Here is a 21,083-nt window from a genome sequence, read left to right as displayed (position 1 = left end):
TACCTTGAAAGCACTGGGATCTTGCTGAGGGAGAAGAGGAAAAGCATCAGACTTTTGGCTGCCCAGCTTTTGCAGTTAAGCAGCTGAGCTGCATCATGTGCTGGCAGGGTGAGCTGGTGTGTCAGCACAGCGTGGCAGCTCCACAGCCCACTCTGCTGCAGGCTGCTCCAGCCACTGCCTGAGACTAGATGTACAGAGATCTATTTTGGATATTGCAGTGCCAGCTTCTGCACAGTTTGTTCTATCAGCTCCTTACTGAAAGCACTGAACTAAGAAGGCAGCTAAGGAACTGGTTGGTTGTGGGTTTTTTTTCCCCAGGAATCAGTGTATTAAATAAAAAGCAGTCAAAAGCTACTCCCAGGAATCACTGAGCAGAGGGCTGTGATTTTAGGAACTGCTGAGCAGAAAGGGCCCTTCTGTGTTCCAAATGCCCTCTCCTGACTTCAGATACCTAAACCTTCCCTCTCCTCATGTAACATTCATCCCCCATACCTGTTAGTTTAATTACATGGCACAATCCTAAGCTCATTTTTTTTCTGCTGCATCATCTGCCAAAATGCAGCCTCTTCAGGCAGTGAAGTATTCTGGCTTGGGGCTTCCAGCCTCTGCAGTCCAAGCTGTCATTGTGAAGGAGCCAGCTATGTCTGCTGGTGTTACTGAGCAGCTGGCTAAGGAATCACAATTCTTCACACACCTCAGAGCTGTTAGTCAGGACACAGAAGTGCTGCATCACTGGAAAGTGGCAGCCTGAAACTTCTTCTTGCCTGGTGATCACAGCTTCTTGTGATGGTTTGGTCCTGTGAGTCAGGAATTAAACTAGACCTGTGTATGCCCTCAGCAAGTGCTCTAAACTGCTGGGCTGAAGTGGATTAGGTGCAGCACCACCTCCTGACAGTGCTCTGGACCTTGGTTATATGCTGGCACACATGGTGGCCAGGTGAGGACTGTACAACCAGGGCTATGGTCCTCAATCCTCCTGGTGCAGCAGACACTGAGCTCGGCTACATCAGCCATTGGGCAGCTCTCTGTGTGCTTAACACATTTCACAGTCACAGACTGTTAGGGGTTGGAAGACCTCTGGATGAGGCATTTAGTGCCATGGGCTGGTTGATTGGATAGGGCTGGGTGCTAGGTTGGACTGGATGAGCTTGGAGGTCTCTTCCAACCTGGTTGATTCTATGGAGATCATCCAGTCCAAACCCCCTGCCAGAGCAGGATCACCCAGGGCAGGTCACCCAGGAGCACATCCAAGTGGATTTGGAAATGTCCAGAGAAGGAGACTCCACAATCTCTGGGCAGCCTGCTCCAGGCCTCCAGCACCCTCAGCACAAAAAAGTTTCTCCTTGTGTTTAGATAAAATGTCCTGTGTTCAAATTTGTGCCTCTTACCCCTTGTCCTGTCACTGGGCACCACTGAAAAAACCTTGGCCCCCATCATCCTGACACCCATCCTTTAACTACTTGTAAGCACTGAGAAGATCCCTCCTTAGCCTTCTCTTTTCCAGTCTAAAAAGCCCCAAGTCCCTCAATCTTTCTTCATAAAAGAGATGTTCCAGTCCCCTACTCATCTTTGTAGCCCTTCCCTGCACCCTCTCAAACAGTTCTATGTCCTTCTTGAACTGGGGACCTCAGAAGTGGACATAAAAATCCAGATGAGGCCTCAGCAGGGCAGAGAAGAGGAAGAGAAGACCCTTCCTCAACCAGCTTTCCACACTCTTGATGTTCCTCAGGATGCCACTGGCCTGCTTGGCCAGGAGAGCACACTGCAGGCTTATGGTCATCCTGTTGTCTTCCAGCATGCTCCCAGGTCCTTCTCTGCACAGCTGCTTCTCAGCAGGTCCCCCTCTCCCCTGGGCTTGTTCTCCCCAGGAGTAGGGTCCTACACTCAGAACCATAGAATCAAGCAGGTTGGAAGAGACCTCCAAGGTCATCCAGCCCAACCTAGCACCCAGCCCTGGCCAAGCAACCACACCATGGCACTAAGTGCCCTGTCCAGGCTTTGCTTGAGCACCTCCAGGGACAGTGACTCCACCACCTCCCTGGGCAGCCCATTCCAATGCCAATCACTCTCTGCCAACAACTTCCTCCTAACATCCAGCCTAGACCTCCCCTCCTTGAGCTTCAGGAGGTCACCTAAGAAGGGCAATAGATTAGAAGCAACCAGCAGATCTACAGAAGAGATCTGAACAGCCATCATTCAGGGCAGGCAAGAAGCCCTTTAGGAGTGGAATAATTCTCTTTTCTCTGCCTCTTCCAAAGGACCCTCACGTCGGAGGAGAAGGCATGAGGGGAGCTGGACTGCCTCCTGCCCAGCTGAAGCTGCTGCAGCGCTTCGATCCGTCTGCTGCCGCGCTGCAAGGCACAGCTCTTGACTCTGTGCAAGGCTGCCGGGAAGCTGATCTGATTGCCCTGGCAAACAAGGACTGCATAGGGTTTTTCATTGCCAGCTTTACCAAGCGGAGCAGTCGCTGAGCCGCTGGCAGCGCAGCCCCGGGAGCCCCGGCACAGCCTCGACGTGTGCTCCGCTGCCGCCGCGCTGTTGCCAGGCCAACGGCTGACGGCAGGGTTGCTATGGCAGCCCTAAAACCTGCCAGCTGTTCTGCTGGGAACCAGCCACAGGTTGCGGGAAGAAAAGTCTGGCTGGGGGAAGGGAAGGATCATTTTCAAGGCTCCATTTGCTTTTGTATTCGCAGCGGGTCAGAGCATCAACGATGCGAATGGGCACTTAGTCATAGGCTGCACTGGGTTGGAAAGGACCCTCAGAGGTCATCTGCACTCCAGCTAGAGCAGGCTGCTCAGGACCACAGCAAGTCTGGTCCCGAATGTCTCCAGGGATGGGACCTCACCCATATCCCTGGGCAACCTGTTCCAGCATTTCACCACCCTCATTGTGCAGAACTTCCTCCTGATGTCCAACCTAAATCTCCAGTTTCAAACCACTGCCCCTTGTCCTGTCACCACAGGCATCTACCCTGCTGCCTGCTTAGCCTAGAGAAGAGGAGGCTCAGGGGTGACCTCATTGCTGTCTACAACTACCTGAAGGGACATTGTAGCCAGGTGAGGTTGGCCTCTTCTCCCAGGCAAGCAGCGACAGAACAAGGGGACACAGCCTCAAGCTGTGCCAGGGCAGGTCTAGGCTGGATGTTAGGAGGAAGTTGTTGTCAGAGAGAGTGATTGGCATTGGAATGGGCTGCCCAGGGAGGTGGTGGAGGCACCGTCCCTGGAGGTGTTCAAGCAAAGCCTGGCTGAGGCACTCAGTGCCATGGTCTGGTTGACTGGGTAGGGCTGGGTGCTAGGTTGGGCTGGCTGAGCTTGGAGGTCTCTTCCAACCTGGTTGATTCTATGATTCTGTGATTCTATGATTCTGTCCTATCTTTCCCCAAGTGAGTCTCTTACTAATGCAGCAAGCACAGGACCAGAGTTTCTCTGGGAGGTGAAATCAGCAACTCCCTGGAATGCAAACCTAAATAAAATGGATGGGAGCTTTGGAAAGAACTGGTGTGAATTTTGGGAAGAGGCTTTGGGTGGTTTTTTTTTCCCTCTATGGAGGTTTTAGCCATGATTTACTGTTTCATTTAATCAGTGCTCCACAAACCACTGCAAGCTTTTTTCCAAAGAAGTGTTTTATAAATGGATACTTAGAACCTCAGGTCTCTTTTATTTTAATACAAGCAAGATTCTCTGTACACAAGAGTATATACACAAGAAAAATACAATTAGGCTTTTGTAGCATGTCTTATAGCAGCAATGAATATATTAAAACCATCTCACTCTGGGAATGGAAATAAATAATTGGTTCAACAGCAAACTTCCCATGCATAAACTGTATTGGTTCTGAAGGAGCCTCTGCTGCACTGGCTGCTGACAAGTGGCAGTTTGAAAACATCCAATGCTTGCAGCAGAAGGGGCTACAGTTGTGATGAGCAGATCAAAAGACAAGAAGAGAAAAAAAAAAAACCCAAGGTGGAGTACCAGCTGAAATGTTGCAAATCACCTTTCAGTAACCTAAAGGGTGTGAAGTCTTTATTGGTTAGAAAAGCAGCCTGTGGAAATTGAAGCTGGGGGAGCAGGCTGATGAGCACTGCCTTCATACACTGCTCCAGTCTGAATGGCTCAGCAGCTGTGCTCTCTCAGTGCTGCTGGCGCAGACAGCAGCAAGCCCTAGGCTGAGTGGTTGGACTTGATCTCAAAGGTCTTTTCCAACCTCAGCACATCTGTGATGCTAGGAGATTAGAGGAAGGAGGTAAGAACAGTCCAAACCTGCAGACTGCCTTCTCTCTGTGTCTGGTTTGTCCTGTGCTCATCAGTTCCCAGCTTTTCAGAGCACTCTCCCAGCACTGTCTCTCTCCTCACACTGACTTGCTGGCTGGATTGCTGCTTGCCTCTGTGCTGTCAGTGCTGCTCACAACCCAAACAACTCACAGAGGTTTGTTGCTTGCCTCTGTGCTGTCAGAGCTGCTCACGACCCAAGCAACTCACAGAGGTTTGCTGCTTGCCTCTGTGCTGTCAGAGCTGCTCACAACCCAAACAACTCACAGAGGTTTGTTGCTTGCCTCTGTGCTGTCAGAGCTGCTCACAACCCAAACAACTCACAGAGGTTTGTTGCTTGCCTCTGTGCTGTCAGAGCTGCTCACAACCCAAACAACTCACAGAGGTTTGTCTCTCGGCAGGCTGGTTGTTTACTGCTGTTTGCTGTCAGTGTTTTGATACTGAGCTTTTCTGTTGCTCTCAGCTAAACCCTGCCTTCTGCTGCCCTGCCAGCACTGCCTGCTGCAGCCTCTCTGAGTCCTGTCCTAGCAGGGCAGCAGGGTGGCATTTCTGCCCACTACTTGTCTGCTTTTGGTGGTGAGACCCTGCCATTAACCACAGCACAGGTGAACATTTAGAGTCCTTTTGTTTCATCAGGAGTAGGTGAGTCACCTGAGTTAGACTCTGCTACTTAGAATCATAAACCACTCATTCTATAAATGAGTCTTTTTAGCCTAAAGACTGCTAAAACGATGCTAACAAAAGGGACCAGCCTTGTATGTTAAGTGTGGGTTGGACTCTAACTCAGTGCCAGCAAAAAGGCATTTTGTTTTTTGCAGAACAGGTAAATTCTGTAAACGTGAAGCAGCAGATGCAGACTGGACTGAAACCTGCACAGCAAGGAAGGAGCACAGCCTGCAGCAGTCGGGAGCAGGATCTGTGCAGCGCTGAATCGGAAAGAACGAAGCCTGCTGGAACTTCAGTGGCCACTAAAGATGTGCTGAGACTTCCCCAGGTGTGTGTAGTTTGGGATGATCAAGGAAGGTGATTTCACTTTTACAGGAGTAATATTAGAGGGGGGTGGGTGGGTGGGAACCAAGAAGAAGCCACTGAGCAGTGTGATTGCAGCCCAGCCTTCAGCTGCAGCAAAGTGCCAGGATCTGAACTTCCCCTGCAAGAGGCAACTGCCAGACTGCATTCACTCAGCACATCAAGGGGATGAGCCTCAGCTGTTTTCCCCAGGCCCCTCTCTCTCTCTGCTGGTATCTGGGAAGCAGGGAGGGGAGAGCCTTCTTGATCAGGCAACTGATGAAGACGCTCCATATCATCCCTGGAAGGTGCCAGCATCCTTCCTCTGACTGCAGGCTTGGCTAACTTGGATAGAGGTTCCTTTTCTATCCTTTTCCAGTCTCACTGTGACTTTAGAAGTGAAGCAATACTTTCTAATTGCCACAGTGTTGATGTATGGTGTATTTCTTAATACATAATAGGATTCCTTTCCTGATAGGAATGCTTAACACACTGAACCATTAAGCTTCAGTGTTTGGTGCTGAAGCACAACTTTATATATATATATATATATTTATATTTATATATATATCTAATAGGAGCTATTTATATATTAACTGTTAAAAAAGGTATTGTTATTATAATGAAAGCTTAACCTTACAAACCAGACAGACTAAGCACGCAGTCAGATCCTGCCTTTAAGAGAGTCTCCAAAGTAGTTTCCTCTGCCTGCAGCAAGAGGGATTAGCAGCAGTGCCAAATCTGAGTATTTCTGGTGGTCAGTACAAAGGTATTAACACAGGCAGCAAAACTGTCCCACAGCTTTCTCCTCTTGCAGTGCCAAGCAGCTCACCAGTCTTTAGATCCTAAGATTCCATCTGCTTTGCAGGGGAAAGGGAATATCTTAGTGAGAAACAGGCTGGTGATAGTGGTCAGCAAGAAGGCTACTGTGGAGTGGGTATCAAAATATAAAGACCTTTATGTTTAATTAGTCATGGTTGGATGAGGCCTTGAGCAGCCTGGTCTAGCAGGAGGTGCCCATGGCAGAGGGTTGGATGTAGATGATCTGTGAAGTCCCTTCTAACTCAGACTCTTCTGTGATGTATGAGCAAAGCCAATTCTGTACTGCTGAACTGCAAGAGTAGGTGAGCATGACAGATAAAAGTGGTAAGAATAAAATAAGAGAAGAGGGCTGAGTTAGAAGAATCAGCTTCATCTCTATTTGATCTACATCTTTTTTGGGGCTGTGTAGGAACACATCTCTAGGGTGGTTCAGTTATAAAAAGAAGCTGCCTGTAAGACTATTGTAAGCTCCTCTGCAACAGTTTGTTATGTAAAAGTGGGGAAATAAATGGAGAGGCCAATTGCTAAGCCAGAAATGTGACTGAACAGCATCTGACCCAAAGCATTGCCAAGGCAAACGGCAGCCACAGGTTTTACAGGTGAGGGGAGAAGGGACAGGTGGGTGAAAGGTCTGCGGTGGAGTAACAAAGAGCAGTGAAGTGAGAGCAGAAGCGTTGAGATTACATCCAGAGAAACAATGTCTCTGCCCTTCCTCTACGTAACCAAGCTTTTCTGCACTCTGCTTGCTTCTCCTGGGTGGAATGGAATCCACGCCCGCCTGGGACATAGCTCTCAGAGGGGCAGATATGAAGACAGACCAAAGGAGGCCTTGGGGAGGCGTTAGGAACTGGCTCGGGGGGTGCTTTGCAGCAGCCTCTGTCCGCTGGGCAGGCGCCGATCAAAAGCAGGCAGACCGCTCCCTGCGCTCCAGCTAAGGGGCCGGCAGTGGGGCGCACCGACGGCTCTGCGGGTGTCACACGGTCTGAAGGTGACTTTGCAAGCCAGCAGAGCTTAAAAACGCTCACTGCTGCCCAAGCCAGCAAAGGCTGCAGTCGTTAAGGGGCAGGGATCAGTAACCCCGGGATGCTGACTGGGATTTCATTTCCTTGTGCCTCTTTTGTCAGTAGGGCTGCAGGGGAAGAGTCTACAGGCTGCTGTGTAAACAGGGTCACTGTGGCTTTAAGGCTTCCTTCACATAGAGCCAAAACCTTAGGAGAAACTATTTACCTTTAGCCCTTAAAGAGCAGAAAACACTTCCCAAATTCTGAACTCCTGCTGCCAGGCACAGAAGATGAACTCTAGGAGAAGTCTTTCATTTCTAGGCAGCCATTTATGGATCGTTTTTAAACCCCTGAACTGCCACCCACAGTACCTTTGTGCACAAACTTTGCTGATTCATCCCTTAACAGGTCTGGAGGCTGCTCCTCTGCAGGCCCTGCTGGAGAATTGCATGTTCTGTGATACCTGTGTGGCACTAAACAACTGCTGCAGGACAGACTGGGGCTGCTGAAGAGCACTGATGTGTATCCATTTGCAAAGACATACAAAAGTAAGGCTAGTATCTGACATACAGGTAAATATTAAAAGACATCCCATTCTTTAGAAAAATAGAGCCCTGTGCATCACTTCACTGCTTTATCTCCCTACCTTCTCTCTCTCACTGCTTCTGGACTCCTTTTTTAGCTCATTTCAACAGAAATGTCACAGGTTGTTCTGTACCACACCATACAGAAGGAGACTCTGGAGCTCACTGGGCCCTCTACCATTCCTCAGCTTCAAAGCTCCTGAAACCAGACCCAGAAATAGGAACTCGTTAGTATCCTGCTGCAAACAATAACATGAAACCTCTTGTGACACACACTTCTGGCATTTCATGCCCATAACCTTTGATATGTCCACCAGCTGGAGTAGTTTTAAAGCTTCTTTTGGGTGTAATTCTGAAGTGCTTTTCTCCCAGTAGCGCTCTGTAGGCAGGTGGTGGTGCACAGACTGTGCAGTGCCAGCTCAGGGTACAAAAGATTTGTCACTCTTAAAACAAGAACTGAAGGAAAATGTCTCAGCAATGCTGATCAAACCCTGCTGAGTGGGTCTGCCTAATAAACCCTCTTAAGTTTGTTGTCTGCACACCACTAGCAGCACTGTACAAAACAGGCTGCCCTCGTTGGCTGGGATGTGCCAAGGTATTGACATGCCATAAACCAGTAGCCCACACCTCAATACCAGGGCTTGGCTCATGCTCTTCCTCTCCTCGTTTTTCTCTCCCTACCTGGCTCCCTGTGCCATGGTTGTGGTGCTGTGAAATTTTGCCCCAAATTCCTTCACAAACACTATTAGAAAGGTGGAAAAGAAGCACTGTAGCAAGTTACAAAAGGAAGAAGAAAGGCATTCGAAGGGCTGGAAGCTCAACGGTTACTTCCTAGAGGACACAGCTGGCATGGAACAGTTGTAGGGAGCAGCAGCAGCAGCGTTTCCTGGAGCTGGTACAACAGCTGCAGCCAGGCTGCATGGAGCAACCTCACTTCTCTGCCCATTTACACGGGACCTAGTGGGAGCCACAACAACTAAGTCCTTCAGTGTTGTTTTCCACTGACCCCTCCTGCATCAAAAGCTACTCATCTATACCCAGTGAGCAACACAACAGCTCTGCTTACCTATGCTTCCTCTGGCTACAAAGTCACTCTGTGATGCTTAGAGAAAAAGCTGAGAAGCTGCTCCCTAGAGAAATGTCCTTTTCCTCCTGTTGCCCACAGCTCCTGCTTGGAGGTGCTGCCCTGGCTTAACCACAGCAGCCAGCAACGCTGGCAGGAACGACCAGAGGCACCTGCCAGAAGAGCTTCACACTCTGATGGTGCTGTGAAAAAATTCCTAACACCATCGGGGAGAGGGATGGAGGAGAGAGGACAGGGTTGTATTCTCAGGAGTCAAACTGGGTGCTGGAATAGAGGTTGGAGACAACATGCACCTGCTGCCACACTTTAATCCACGCCACTGAACTGAGAACTCAAAATCAGGCAGTGCTGATATTCCCAGCATTACAATAATTCAGCTTCCTGGCCTGCTCCATCCTGTGCTATTTACAGTGAAATGCAAGAAGCATTTCCTGCTTAGCGTTACTGAAGACTCTATGCGATGCAGAACAGTTCTGTGCTCGGCAAGGGCGCAGGACCTGCAGTCACAGCTGGCAGTGGATCCACCCCCCCAGCATGAGACAGCCCTGCAGTGCAGAACCAGCGCTGGTCCCTCCCTTGCCTCTCAGTGCACTTCCTCTAGCAAGCTCTTCACAGAGTGTTTCTTTCACAGTCACTCTTCTCTGAGCTCCCTCCAGCAGCGCACCAGGTGAGGTGCAGGAAAAGCAGAGTGAGGATGAAAGGAATTGGCAAGAGAGGGTTAGGAAAAAAAAGAAATGGAGAAGCTACCAAAAAAAAAATCTCTTCCCACAAAGTAATTCTCCACAAGCTGTGTAAACTTCTGACTAAAACACGGACTCCAAGACACAAAGATTACACATTTCCAGTGAAACACTCCACAGTAACATCTGCCTCTTTCCACTCTCCTGAAGCCTCACCAAAGAGCCAGCAGATTTGTGCTTTCTCAGTTACCTGGATCAGTTAAACTCCCTCACGGTCCCTGACTGCACTTTGGAATTTGAAACCGACAGACAGAACAAAGGATGAGCCCCGTCGGGCTCCTGAGCAGCCCTTGTTGTCTTCAGCAGCTTCTCAAGGTGCACATGCAGCCCATCCATCGCCCACCTGCTCTCACTCACACACACACACACACACACACACCCTCTGCCATGCCTGCTTCCTTACCCTGACAGCTGAACACTGAGCTGTGCCCACTGCCATTCTGTGACCTGTCCAGAGAAGAACCATTCAGAGTGGCAAGTTCATCATCTCTACCACCTACTGCCAAGCTGGGCTTGCAAGGGCAGCATAAGGTGGAAGAGTTAAAGCCTTTACCTCAAGCACTCAGTCGTATTTACAATAAGCTTTCTGCTACAGAAGAAGTCTTTAGGTTGAACACTGTTACAGATTCCCCAGCTGAGGCTAGTTCCAGTTGCCAGTAACCGCAAAGCAAACCTGCTGACTTGGCATTAGGACTCTACAACAGTGTGATCCAACTCAGAGAGCAAGAAGGTGTCTGCAGAAAGAACATTTATAAACTCTATATAATATACAGTACACAGTACCAAGACATAGAAAATCGATTTGGGCTCCAGGATCCCCTGTGTGTAAGGCAAGACTCAACTCTGTCTCCGAATGTAGTCCACCAGAGGTACAAGCAACAGGGAGTGGCTCTTAAATCAAGATGCAAATCGAGTGCATACAAATAAAAAATCAGAGCAGACAAAAAGGTTTAGATTGGGTTTTTTTTCGTTTTTTTTTTCTTTTTTTTTTCCCTTTTGTTTCTTTTTTTTCATGTGCTGATTCTGGCTTGCTGAATACACGGGAAGTTATTGAACATCAAATGTACCTTGGTTTAGAAAACACTAACAACACCTCGATGGCAACAGAGATTGTTCAAGTGGCAGCTACCAAAGGAAGAGGGGGGGAAAAAGAAGAAAAGGAAGAAAAAAAAGAGAGAGAAAGAGAGAAAGAGGAAGGAAGGAAGGAAGGAAGGAAGGAAGGAAGGAAGGAAGGAAGGAAGGAAGGAAGGAAGGAAGGAAGGAAGGAAGGAAGGAAGGAAGGAAGGAAGGAAGGAAAGAAGGAAGGAAGGAAGGAAGGAAGGAAGGAAGGAAGGAAGGAAGGAAGGAAGGAAGGAAGGAAGGAAGGAAGGAAGGAAGGAAGGAAGGAAGGAAGGAAGGAAGGAAGGAAGGAAGGAAGGAAGGAAGGAAGGAAGGAAGGAGAGCGAAAGAGAGAAAACAAGAAAACAGCTTGGGAAACAAATGGCAGAGATAAAAGGGCAGAGGCTCCGCGGCAGCACCGCCCCAACCCAGAGAGCGCTAACCGCAAAGAGAGAAGTAGCCGAAGGTTCTGGTGGGAGCCGCTGCCGGGCGAGCAGCAGCCATACAAACCAGCCTAGGGCACAGGGGGCTGCGCCGGAGCCCCCCGCGGGCGTCGGCAGGCTGGGCCGAGCGGGGCCCGCGGCGGGGCCGCAGTCACTGCCGGACGTAGACGTCCCTGCCCCACTCGCCCGCGTCGTTGCGCCGCCGCAGGATCACCTCCCCGTCCTTGTCGCAGTACTGGTCCCTGGATTTGTGGCGGCTGCGCTGCTTGTTGCACTCGTTGTGGTCCTGCTCGCGGTCCCTCTCCTTGGAGCGGTGCCTCGACTCCCTGTGCCGGTGCTCACCGCTCCCGTGGGACTCGTCCCTGTGATTGTGATCCCTGTGCGGGGCGTGGTGCTCGCCGTGCTCGTGTGAGTAGTCCTCCTTCGGCTCCACGTACGCCGAATCTCTGCTGTCTTGCGTTTCCGAGTCAAAAGTCTCCTGCCTGGCCAGGCCCCGGCCGCCGCCGCGGTGGTTGTGGTGCTGGCTGGAGGCGGAGCGGTGCTGCGGTTTCTTGCCGCCTTCCCCCCGACCTTCCTCTTCGGGGTGCGATGCGCCGCGCTCGGGAGCCGAGTGCTCGTTCCGCTGCTCTGCTTGCGATCCCTGCCAGCACAAGCAGCGGTCAGCCCGGGGGCAGCGCCGCGCCCGCCGCACGCAGGCACAGGGACAGCCACCGGGCAGGCTACGCTAGGGGAGCCACCGAGACTTGCACCGCCCGAGCGCTCGGCATTGTAATACAAACCGGCCCTGCCACCCCTCAGCCCCCCGGGCTCCGGCGGTGCTCCTGGCCGCTCCAGTCGGCAGCGGCTGCCAGCCACGCTCCCGGCACAGCGGCAGCGGGCAGGAGCAGAAACCAGGCCAGGAGACGGCAGGGAGCAGCTGAGAGGTTACAGCTGCGACGGGCAAGGGATTTTAGAAGGCTGAAGGAGAGGGTTCCAGCAGCCGACCGAAAGCACAAAGCTTTGGCTCCTTCAAATTGGCTTTTTTTGGGGGGTGGGGGTGGGGTGCTTGCTTGTTTTGAAAGACAAAGCCGGGCTGGCATGTGGCCTGGGTGAGGTTTGTATTATAATACCAATAGCATCACTGAGCTGCTGCTTTCCTCCGCGCTCACCCCAGTTCGTCACAGCACTGAGAAACTCAGCTCTGCCCTCCTGGTTTCAGGAGCTCCAAAGCACAGAGCGTTGCCAAGGAAAGCAGGAGGAGAGTGACACTATCACCTGCACAATGTCCTAACACACCACCGCTATGGAAAGACTGAAAGAACGTTTACCAGGTCAGAGCAAACCTACTCCTCAGCAGCACAGTGCTCTGCAATCACTGCAAAACGAACAAGGGCATTATTCAGCTCGCCTGGGAGGGCACCACAGTAACCTGCTGCCATCCCCAAACCACAGCCAAAGACCTTCCAAAGGGATTGCAGCATTTCCAGAAATAGTGTATGGCAAAGGTGAATTATTCTTCTCACCTCACAGAGTCATAGAATGGTTGGGAGGGACCTTAAAGATCATCCAGTTCCAACCCCCCATGCCATAGGCAGGGACACTTACTACCAGCTCAGGCTGCTCAAGGTCTCATCCAGCCTGGCCTTGGACATCTCCAAGGAGGGGACATTCACAGCCTCCCTGGGCAACCTGTGCCAGTGTCTCACCACCCTCACTGCAAAGAATTTCCTCCTCATCTCCAGCCTCAATGTACCTTCTTGAAACTTCACTCCATTCCCCCTCATCCTGTCACTCCAAACCCTTGCCCAAAGTCCCTTCCCAGCTCTCCTCTAGCCCCCTTCAGGTCCTGGAAGGCTGCTCCAAGGTCTCCCTGGGATCTCCAGGGTGAATAGCTCCAACTATCCAAGCCTGTCCCCTCAGCAGAGGTGCCCCAGCGCTGGACCCTCTGCAGCAGCTCCAGGTCTTACTTGTGCTGGGGGCAGCAGAACTGGAGGCAGTGCTGCAGGTGTGATCTCAGCAGAGCAGAGCAGAGGGGCAGAATCCCCTCCCTGTGCTGCTGCTCTCCCTGCGTTGGATGCTCTGCTGGCTCAGAATGAAGGCAGGTTTTACACAGGCATCTGCTTGCCACACTCTTGTGAATCTACCAAAGTTGATCAGAAGTTTGTGCTCCTATGTTCAGAGCTGTCTTGAACGCAGGGACTGCCTCCAGGGCAGCTCCTGGACCTGGCCTTTTGCTCTCCTCCTGTTTTGTGGGAAAGAGCTGGGAGAAGGAGGAGATCTTCTTCAGCCAGAGATGCTGGCAGGAGGGTTTCCTAGCAACCCAAAAGATAAGGTAAGGAGAAACTGGGCAGGAATGAATCTGTGTTTTAGCAGAATCTTATAAAAAGCAACACACTCCACATCAGCAACTTGATCCATTTGCCAAATCTTCCTTTTCCAGGGGAGCTTTTTGCTCTGCAAACCTCCCAGTGGCTCTCTGGCCTGCTTCCTCTCTTCCCAGGTTGAAGCAAATGGTACAGACGAGCCCAAGGGAATGGACACAGGCAAACAATTACCTTCTTGGGTTTGTTTTTATGAGTCTCCAGATGATTCTGGTTGGCCAGAAAAAGGATGTAGCAACTGGGAAGGTGAGCAGAGTGTGTTCAGGGTGAACAGAAATGACTCAGCAGAGGTGAACTGGGACTGAAAGCAAGTGAACAGCTGAAGAGTCTAAAGCCAGGCCTGTCTTGGATGTGCAAACCTGGCTCTAGGAGCTGCACCACCACTGAGCTTGAGGCATGTGCCTGGGGACAGCTGTGAAACTCTGCAGTTCCCACATGATCAGATGCCCACTGTGTGCAGAGCCACACAATGGTCAGGGTTGGGAGGCACCTCCAGAGATCAGCCAGTCCAACCCCTGGCAGAGCAGCATCACCCAGGGCAGGGCACACAGGAGCACAGCCAGGTGGGCTTGGAAAGTCTGCAGAAAAGGAGGCTCCACAGCCTCTCTGGGCAGCCTGCTCCAGGCCTCCAGCACCCTCACACCAAACAAGTTGCTCCTTATGACAAGGTAGAACTTCCTGGGTTCCAGCTAGTCCCTAATCCTGTCCCTGGGCAGCACCAAGCAGAGCCTGGCACCTTCATCCTGACCCCCAGCCCTCAGCTCTTGAGAGACATTGATCAGATCCCTCTCAGCCTTCTCCTCTCCAGCCTAAGCAGCCCCAGGGCTCTCAGCCTTTCTTCACAGCAGAGCTGTTCCAGTCCCTTCATCATCCTCACAGCTCTCTGCTGGACTCTCTCCAGTAGGTCCCTGCCTCTCCTGAGCTGGGGAGCCCCAGACTGGGCACAATATTCCATCTGTGGTCTCGGCAGAGCAGAGTAGAGGGGGAGGAGAACCTCCTTAGCCCTGCTCCATGACAAGGACATAAACAATCTTGACTCCTGGCATGGATCAGTGCTGTGGCTGGAGAAAAAATGCAGCTGGGACCCTGCTCTGTATGGTGCTGCTTTTGCAATCCCAGATGCAGCTTCTCTGCTGCACCAAGCACGTGTGGAGGAGTACAATGAGTGCCCCCAGAACCAACACCTGCAACTCCAGAGTGGTGCCAAGGCTCCCTGGGCTCTGTGGGCAGATCCACTGGCAGTGACCTTTCCTAAATGTGACAGGGCTCCTAAGCAGGTCGTGGCTGAATCCAGATCAGGGCCTGGCTTTTTGTGTCAAATTAGGGCTCTGATTTGGATTAGATTCCACAGTGTAGGAATTCTGTGGTCCATTCTTTTGGCCAGAATGGAGATCTTCAGCCTGAGATCAGCCCAGCTAATTACCCAGGTTGTCATTTCAAAGACCAAGGGCTCAGCTGTGCTGAAAGGGCAGAGAGAAGTCTGAATTTAACTTGCTCCCTATTTCCATCCACTGCTCCCTAGTGGCTCGCACCACACGCATGTCAGGTTGCTCCAGTCTCCTTTGGGGACTTAGCCAACTATTTCCCTACCAGAGGAAACCTGAGAGCAGCTGTCAAGGTTGTTTGCTCCAAAGCTCTCCATCAGGTAGAGAGGAGGTGTGCAGTCTTTACCTGTTTCATTTCAAACAGTGCCAGCAGGCCTTAAGCCCTCCAGCTCCTCGTGCCATGGAATTACAGAATGGGCTGGGTTGGAAGGGACCTCCAAAGGTCATCCAGTCCAACCCCTTCTGCATTTAGCAGGGACATCCTCAGCTCCATCAGGCTGCCCAGAACCCTGTTGAGCTTTAGAGATAGAAGCCTCCTTTCACTGCATTAAAGCTTTGAAGTGATGCTGACTTTGTAGCCGTCTTGTTTCGTCCCTAGGAGCAACCAGCCACAGCCAGCACAGCCTGCTGTACAAACGCTGCTGGCAGCACAAACCTCTCAGTGCAGTGTACACCTGGTGCTGAAAACCCACCCTCAGCCCCCTCCCCAGGATGTCTCCTGGCAGAGGGGTGCTGCATGTGGCCAAGGGAGAGGGGCTCGAAGGCTCTGCAGTGCCAGCTGGCTGGTGGCAAGGATTCTTCTCGGCAGAGCTGCCCACAACAGCAGCACAGGCTCAGGGTTTAACTACCCCTAAGAAGGTGCTGACACTGTCCAGGGTGCAGCCCCACTCCGCTCCAAGGCTGGGGCAGGCTCAGGCTGGAGAGGTCAGCTGGAAATGGGGGGTAGAGAACCCAGACAAAAGCAACAGACCCTGTTTGCCCCCAGGGAGCCCCTGGCGATTAGTAGCCCTACCAACAGACTGTGACGCTGCAAACACATTCCCAGCTTCAGTCCTTCAAACCCTGTTAATGGGTAAGGAGGCAGCACAGCATTCCCAGCAGCGCTGTTAGAGCTGGGTGCAGCTCCTCCAGGGAGTGTGGTTAATACAACCAGCACTGTGAGCTGCAAGTCCACACCAAAAAGGGTCCCCAAAAAAGGCTTTTAGCAAAGTAACAAACAGGTCTAGGGAACAAAGAGGAGTTCATCTTGCAAGTCTGCACACAGCAAGGCTCAGTTGCATGCTCAGACATTCTTCCAGCTCACACTTTTGTCAGGGTGTTTCAGCTCTGAGGACAGAACAGAGGCAGAAATGAGCTACAGTGGACAGCCTCTTGTCCTGCAGCTGCTTTGGACAGCGAGGGGAGACAGCCTGCAAGGTGGCTGAAGCAGCTCATCTTCTGAGAGAACAAACCTGGCATGTCTGGGGTCTTCTAACTGTTGTGCAGGGCCCATAGGCCCCAAAGAGGCTTATACCTGTTTACCTGTCAGACAGACACAACAGGTTTGGCTAACTGCCATCCTGAGTGGCTGTTCTGTGTCCAAAGGGCAATTAACCTCGGCCCACACTGATAAAAGGAGATATGCAGGTGAACAACCTGCTTTGCTTCCCTGCTTTGCTCCCCTGCTCTGTGCCTGCTCTCTCTGCTGTGCCCAGCCCTGCTGCTGTTGCACACTGCCTTACTGCTGCCTGCTAAACTCCACTGCTGCAGTTACCAGGAGCAGACCCTGGATGCCTGCAGGAGATCAGCCTGTGTGGCCAGCGTGACACCGTGCTGAGACTGCACCACATCTGCCTCTGCACCTGAAGGTCCTGCCTAGAATCCCTGCACATATACACAGATGGTCCAGGAGCAGCCAGGAGACAAGGGCAGAGATTGTCTGCGTCCTGTCCCCAGGAGCCAGGAAGATACAAGCCTCAACACCCAACAAGACAGAGCCCCCTGAGAGCATCTGGGCACTGTCTGGACTGTGACCAGCTCCACGAGTGGGTAATAATAATAATCTGTGAGTAACTGCTTTAATGCCCTTTTGTGATTCTCTACTGCCTGCTGCCACAGAGCAGAAAGAGCTTGGGCCCATTCAGTGGGCAAGCAGCACATTGACATCAGGCGGCACATTGATGCCAGGTGGCAGACTGACCCCAGGTGGCATACTGACCGCAGGGATTCTCTCTCTCTGGTTATTGTTTGCATGTTTGCCAGATAATAATAGCTCTGTTTGGTGTTACCCCTAGAGTGTCTTCCATAAGAGTGCTGAGGTTCAGTGGCTGGGGGTGGTGAGAGTGCAGAATGTTACCATTAGGATGTGCTTGTATAGAATATCCTCTCGCACCAATTAATTTCCCCTCTGCAACACTAACAGGCAAAAGAATAAGCCTTTGGCACCCACAGTTGTTTGGCAAGGCCACAAAAACTAAAGGCAGAGTTTGGACATTTTCATGTGGGGGCAGAGATTTGTTTCCTGAGTGTTTTCCTTGGCCAAGGTTCTGAATTCCAGCTGAGGGACTGCTGGGCGCACACGGAGCCGAGGGGGGGAGTGCAGTGTAGTCAGCTGCTCCTGGAGCTCTCTTTGAACCCTCACTGTCATCTCAGAACCTTGGGATTGCTGTGGTTGGAGAGGTTCACACATTCAGAGTCACAGGCTGCAGCAGGCTAGAAGGGACTCTCAAAGACATTCCTGTCCATCCCCCCTGCAGGCAGCAGGGACACCTCCAACTAGAGCAGCCTGCCCAGGGCCACCGCAAGATCACTGAGTCCAAGCACTGTTTAACTCTCCCAAGCCTACCACAGCCTTCAGCACCACATCTCTGCCTTTTTAAACAGCAGTGGGGATTCAACCACCTCCCTGGGCAGCCTGTGCCAGGCTTTGAGAACCCTTTCAGGGAAGAAGTTTCTTCTGAGATCCAACTTGAACGTCCCCTGGTGAAACCTGAGCTCATTTCCTCTTGTCCCATCAGCTGTTACTACAGGGAAGAGACCAAGCCCCACCTGGCTCCAGCCTCCTGCCAGGGAGCTGTAGAGAGCCAGGAGGTCTCCCCTCAGCCCTCTTTTCTCCAGACTCAACAAGCCAAGGCTCCAAGGCATCACTCACTGTAACAAAGCAGCTCCTTTCAAGCCCTCATTTTGTGCTGAGATACACACTTTGTGTCTACTGCACACATACAGAGGAGAGGAGCTCCTTGTGCTGAAACTCTTAATTCACTGACACGACCCAAAGGCTGTGGGAGGAAAAAGGGGACACAGAATGCCCAGAGCCCACAGGCAGGTCAGGCTGGAGGTGGGCACAAAGCCTGTTTTTCCCAGTGGGCTGGGCAGTGCCCTGGTTGTTGGGAACATGCTGCCTCTCCAGGTCCTGCTGCACAATGCTTTCTGCAGGAGTTGGGCTGGGAGGGGGCAGGAACTGCTCAGAGCAGCGTGGCCAAGGAATAAAAGAACAAAACAGACACTGGAAGGGCCAATTTGACCTTGAGACTTCACTAATCCAGGCAGTCAGCCTCGGCCTCTGCTGCTCTGCAGGCTGTGGGGACACAAAGTGCCTGCATCTGCTCTGCACATACCCCAGCTTGTCCTGCAGGGCCTGCAGGGCTGGGAGCTGCCTCTTGGCCATGGCAGTGGTGTCCAGCAGCTGGGCACTCACTAGAGGCTGCCACTTGCAGAGAACACGGTGCCCAGTTTTACTCCTCTGCCTGCCACCTCTCTATGTGTTCGTGGCTGGCACAGTGGTGTCCTGGGCACAGTAGCATCTTAAGCCACAGTAACCCCTTCCCACCATCATCTGCTCCCAGTCAGGCTTAGCTTAGCCCTCAGATCCCAAACCAGCTCCCAGTGCACATGCAACCAACTGCAACAGGTCTTAGCATGCCCTTCCCACTACCACCTGCTCTCAGTCAGGCTTGGCTTAGCCCTCAGCCCCCCAAACCAGCTCCCAGGCCACATGCAGTGAACACAACACCAACTGCAACAGGCCTGCCTTTGCCTTTGGTGCTGCAAATGGGTGGGAGCCTGCTGCAAAAGCTCTCTGTCAGCAGCAGGACACCTTCAGCACATGGTAGGGTCAGGAGGAAAGAGAAGAGATGGCACAGAAGTGGTACCTGTAGGTTGATGTTTGGACCTGGGCTAATAGGAAGGGTGGCTGTGGCGAGTGTGCGAGTGAGGAGCTGGTTAGGAGGATTGCTGCTGGGTGGATGTGTGGCCTTCCAGTAGGCTTCCAGGTAGTCAGCAAGGTGCTCACAAGCATCTTCGAGCTGGTTCTCATCAAGAATTACATCGAACATCTCCTGGCAGGGGAAGAGTCTCAGTGAGAATCGTCAGCGCCGCTGAGCGCGCTTTTGGCGCTGGTCAGAACGAGCCACGGCTCACCCAGACCAAACCTCTCCTTCTGCTACTTGTGTGGCCAGACTTCACCCTGCCTTTGAAAGTGCAGCTGCTAAACAAACCAGAGATCATGGGATCATGGAATCACAGAAGGGGTTGGGTTGGGAGGCACCTGAAAGATCTTCCAACTCCCTCCTGCCATAGGCAGGGACACCTGGCACCAACCCAGGTTGCTCAGTGCCTCATCCAGCCCAGCCTTGAACATCTCCAGGGAGGTTGTGGAGCACAGAAGCAGCCAATGTGATCAAAGATCACATTGGCTGCTTCTGTGCTCCACAACCTCCCTGGAGGTGTTCAGAAACAAGTTGGATGAGGCCTTGAGTGATCTGTTCTAGTGGGAGGTGTCCCTGCCTATGGCAGGGGGTTGGAACTGGCTGAGCTTTGAGCTCCCTTCCAACCTAACCCATTCTGTGATTCTATGACTATGCAGGCTTGGAATGTTTGCCATGTCCCAAACACAGCCTGGGTCTCATCACCTCCAGTGCTGAGGTGGGAATGCAGACAAATTGCTTCAGTGCACATCAAGAGAAGAACTGCAGAGCTGTCAGCTGGGCAGTACCCCACAGCTCTTTGCCAAAGCACCAACCAGGAACACCAGCAGTGATGAGCTGTGGTGACACATCCACAAACACAAACCAACCAAGCACACCAGCAGTGATGAGCTGTGGTGACACATCACAGACTCATAGAAGGGTCTGGGTTGGAAGGGACCTCCAGAGGTCATCCAGTTCAACCCCCTCTGCACTCAGCAGGGACGTCCTCCACTAGAGCAGGTTGCCCACAGCCCTGGCCAGCCTCACCTGGAATACCTCCAGGCATGGGGTGGCCTCAACCACCTCCCTGGGCAACCTGTTGCAGGGTTCCAGCAGCCGCCTGCTGCAGAACTTGTTCCTCACAGCCAATCTCTATCTTCTCTGCTCTAGTTTGAGAAGTTTGCCCCAGAGGAGCTACCCAAAGCTCTGGCCTCAGCCTAAACTGCCAGAGCTAAAGCACAGTCCCCAGAGCCAAGGCAGTAGGTGACTGTCAGCCCAGTAAGCCCAGAAGAACCATCAAGCCAAGCAAGCACTCAGCCTGTCCCAGCAGTGACTCCAGCACTGCTTGTGCCGAGACCTGGGCTTGAGCCCAGACACCTCAGGAGGTGTCCTCCAAAAAGGGAGCAGTGACACACGGCCAGGAGTGGGCAATGGTCCCCAGCAACCCTGTAGTGAATCTCCTGCTTGAGAAGGAAGGCAGCTGCCAGAGAGGAGAGAAATGAAGAGCAACTCACGGGCGGGCACTGCGCCAGCTTGTCGGCTGCCACCATCTGAACGTTGAGGTGCTTGGCTTGAGACTTCCCTCGAGACTTTATCAACCTCTGCAAGACCTGCCAGAAAAAGAAGGCAGCAGTGAAAGTGATCAGCTTTGGACTCAGCCACAGAACCACAGCGTTGTTTGGGTTGGAAAAGCCCTCTGAGAGCATCCAGTCCAAGCACCAACCCAACTCCACCATGTCCCCAGGTGCCATGAGCACCTCCAGGGATGGGGACTGCACCACCTCCCTGGGCAGCCCAGGGGGGTTGTGGTGTCTCTGGAGATATTCAAAACCCACCTGGATGTGTTCCTGTGTGATCTGCTCTAGGTGACCCTGCCAGACCTTTGGAGGTCCCTTCCAGCCCCTGACCTTCTGTGGTTCTATGCTTTTCCTCATCTCCCACCCAACCTGTCCTGGCACAATTTCAGGCCATCTCCTCTCAGCCTGTTACCTGAAGAATTTTCTTCCAAGATCCAACCTAGCCCTCCCCTCAGACTCGAGGCTGTTTCCTCTCATCCTATCCCTTCTTAACTGGCAGAAGAGCCCAACCTCACCTCACTGCAACCTCCTCTCAGGGAGCTGTAGACAGCAATGAGGTCTCTCCTCAGCCTCCTCTTCTCCACACTAAACACCCCCAGCTCCCTCA

The 21,083-nt window shown here is 52.2% G+C and overlaps 2 protein-coding genes across 11 annotated transcripts in view; one reads left to right on the top strand and one right to left on the bottom strand.

The window, feature by feature from the left end:
* NSUN6 (NOP2/Sun RNA methyltransferase 6) overlaps positions 1–10,666 on the top strand; it is a 42,493-nt gene extending 31,827 nt beyond the window's left edge. For 3 of the 6 annotated variants that reach the window (XM_064162351.1, XM_064162349.1, XM_064162350.1), the window contains one exon: positions 2,259–3,494. In XM_064162351.1, the coding sequence (XP_064018421.1) occupies positions 2,259–2,471 (213 nt within the window). In that variant the 3' untranslated portion in view covers positions 2,472–3,494. Of the gene's footprint in view, positions 1–2,258; positions 3,495–5,086; positions 5,263–7,507 lie in introns of those variants that run through there. The other 3 variants (XR_010306530.1, XR_010306529.1, XR_010306528.1) reach the window with 3 other exon arrangements.
* Positions 3,635–21,083, bottom strand: part of CACNB2 (calcium voltage-gated channel auxiliary subunit beta 2) — a 345,847-nt gene continuing 328,398 nt past the window's right edge. For all 5 annotated transcript variants that reach the window (XM_064162343.1, XM_064162344.1, XM_064162347.1 and 2 more), the window contains 3 exons: positions 20,414–20,509; positions 18,864–19,049; positions 3,635–11,688 (listed from right to left, as the gene is read on the bottom strand). In XM_064162343.1, coding sequence (XP_064018413.1) covers positions 11,200–11,688; positions 18,864–19,049; positions 20,414–20,509 — 771 coding nt within the window. In that variant the 3' untranslated portion in view covers positions 3,635–11,199. The remainder of the gene's footprint in view (positions 11,689–18,863; positions 19,050–20,413; positions 20,510–21,083) is intronic.

The sequence above is a fragment of the Pogoniulus pusillus genome, chromosome 23 (genome assembly GCF_015220805.1).
Source record: "Pogoniulus pusillus isolate bPogPus1 chromosome 23, bPogPus1.pri, whole genome shotgun sequence".
NCBI lineage: Eukaryota > Metazoa > Chordata > Aves > Piciformes > Lybiidae > Pogoniulus > Pogoniulus pusillus.
The sequence above is the reverse complement of the archived record's forward strand: the minus strand, read 5'-3'. Positions and strand labels throughout refer to the sequence as shown.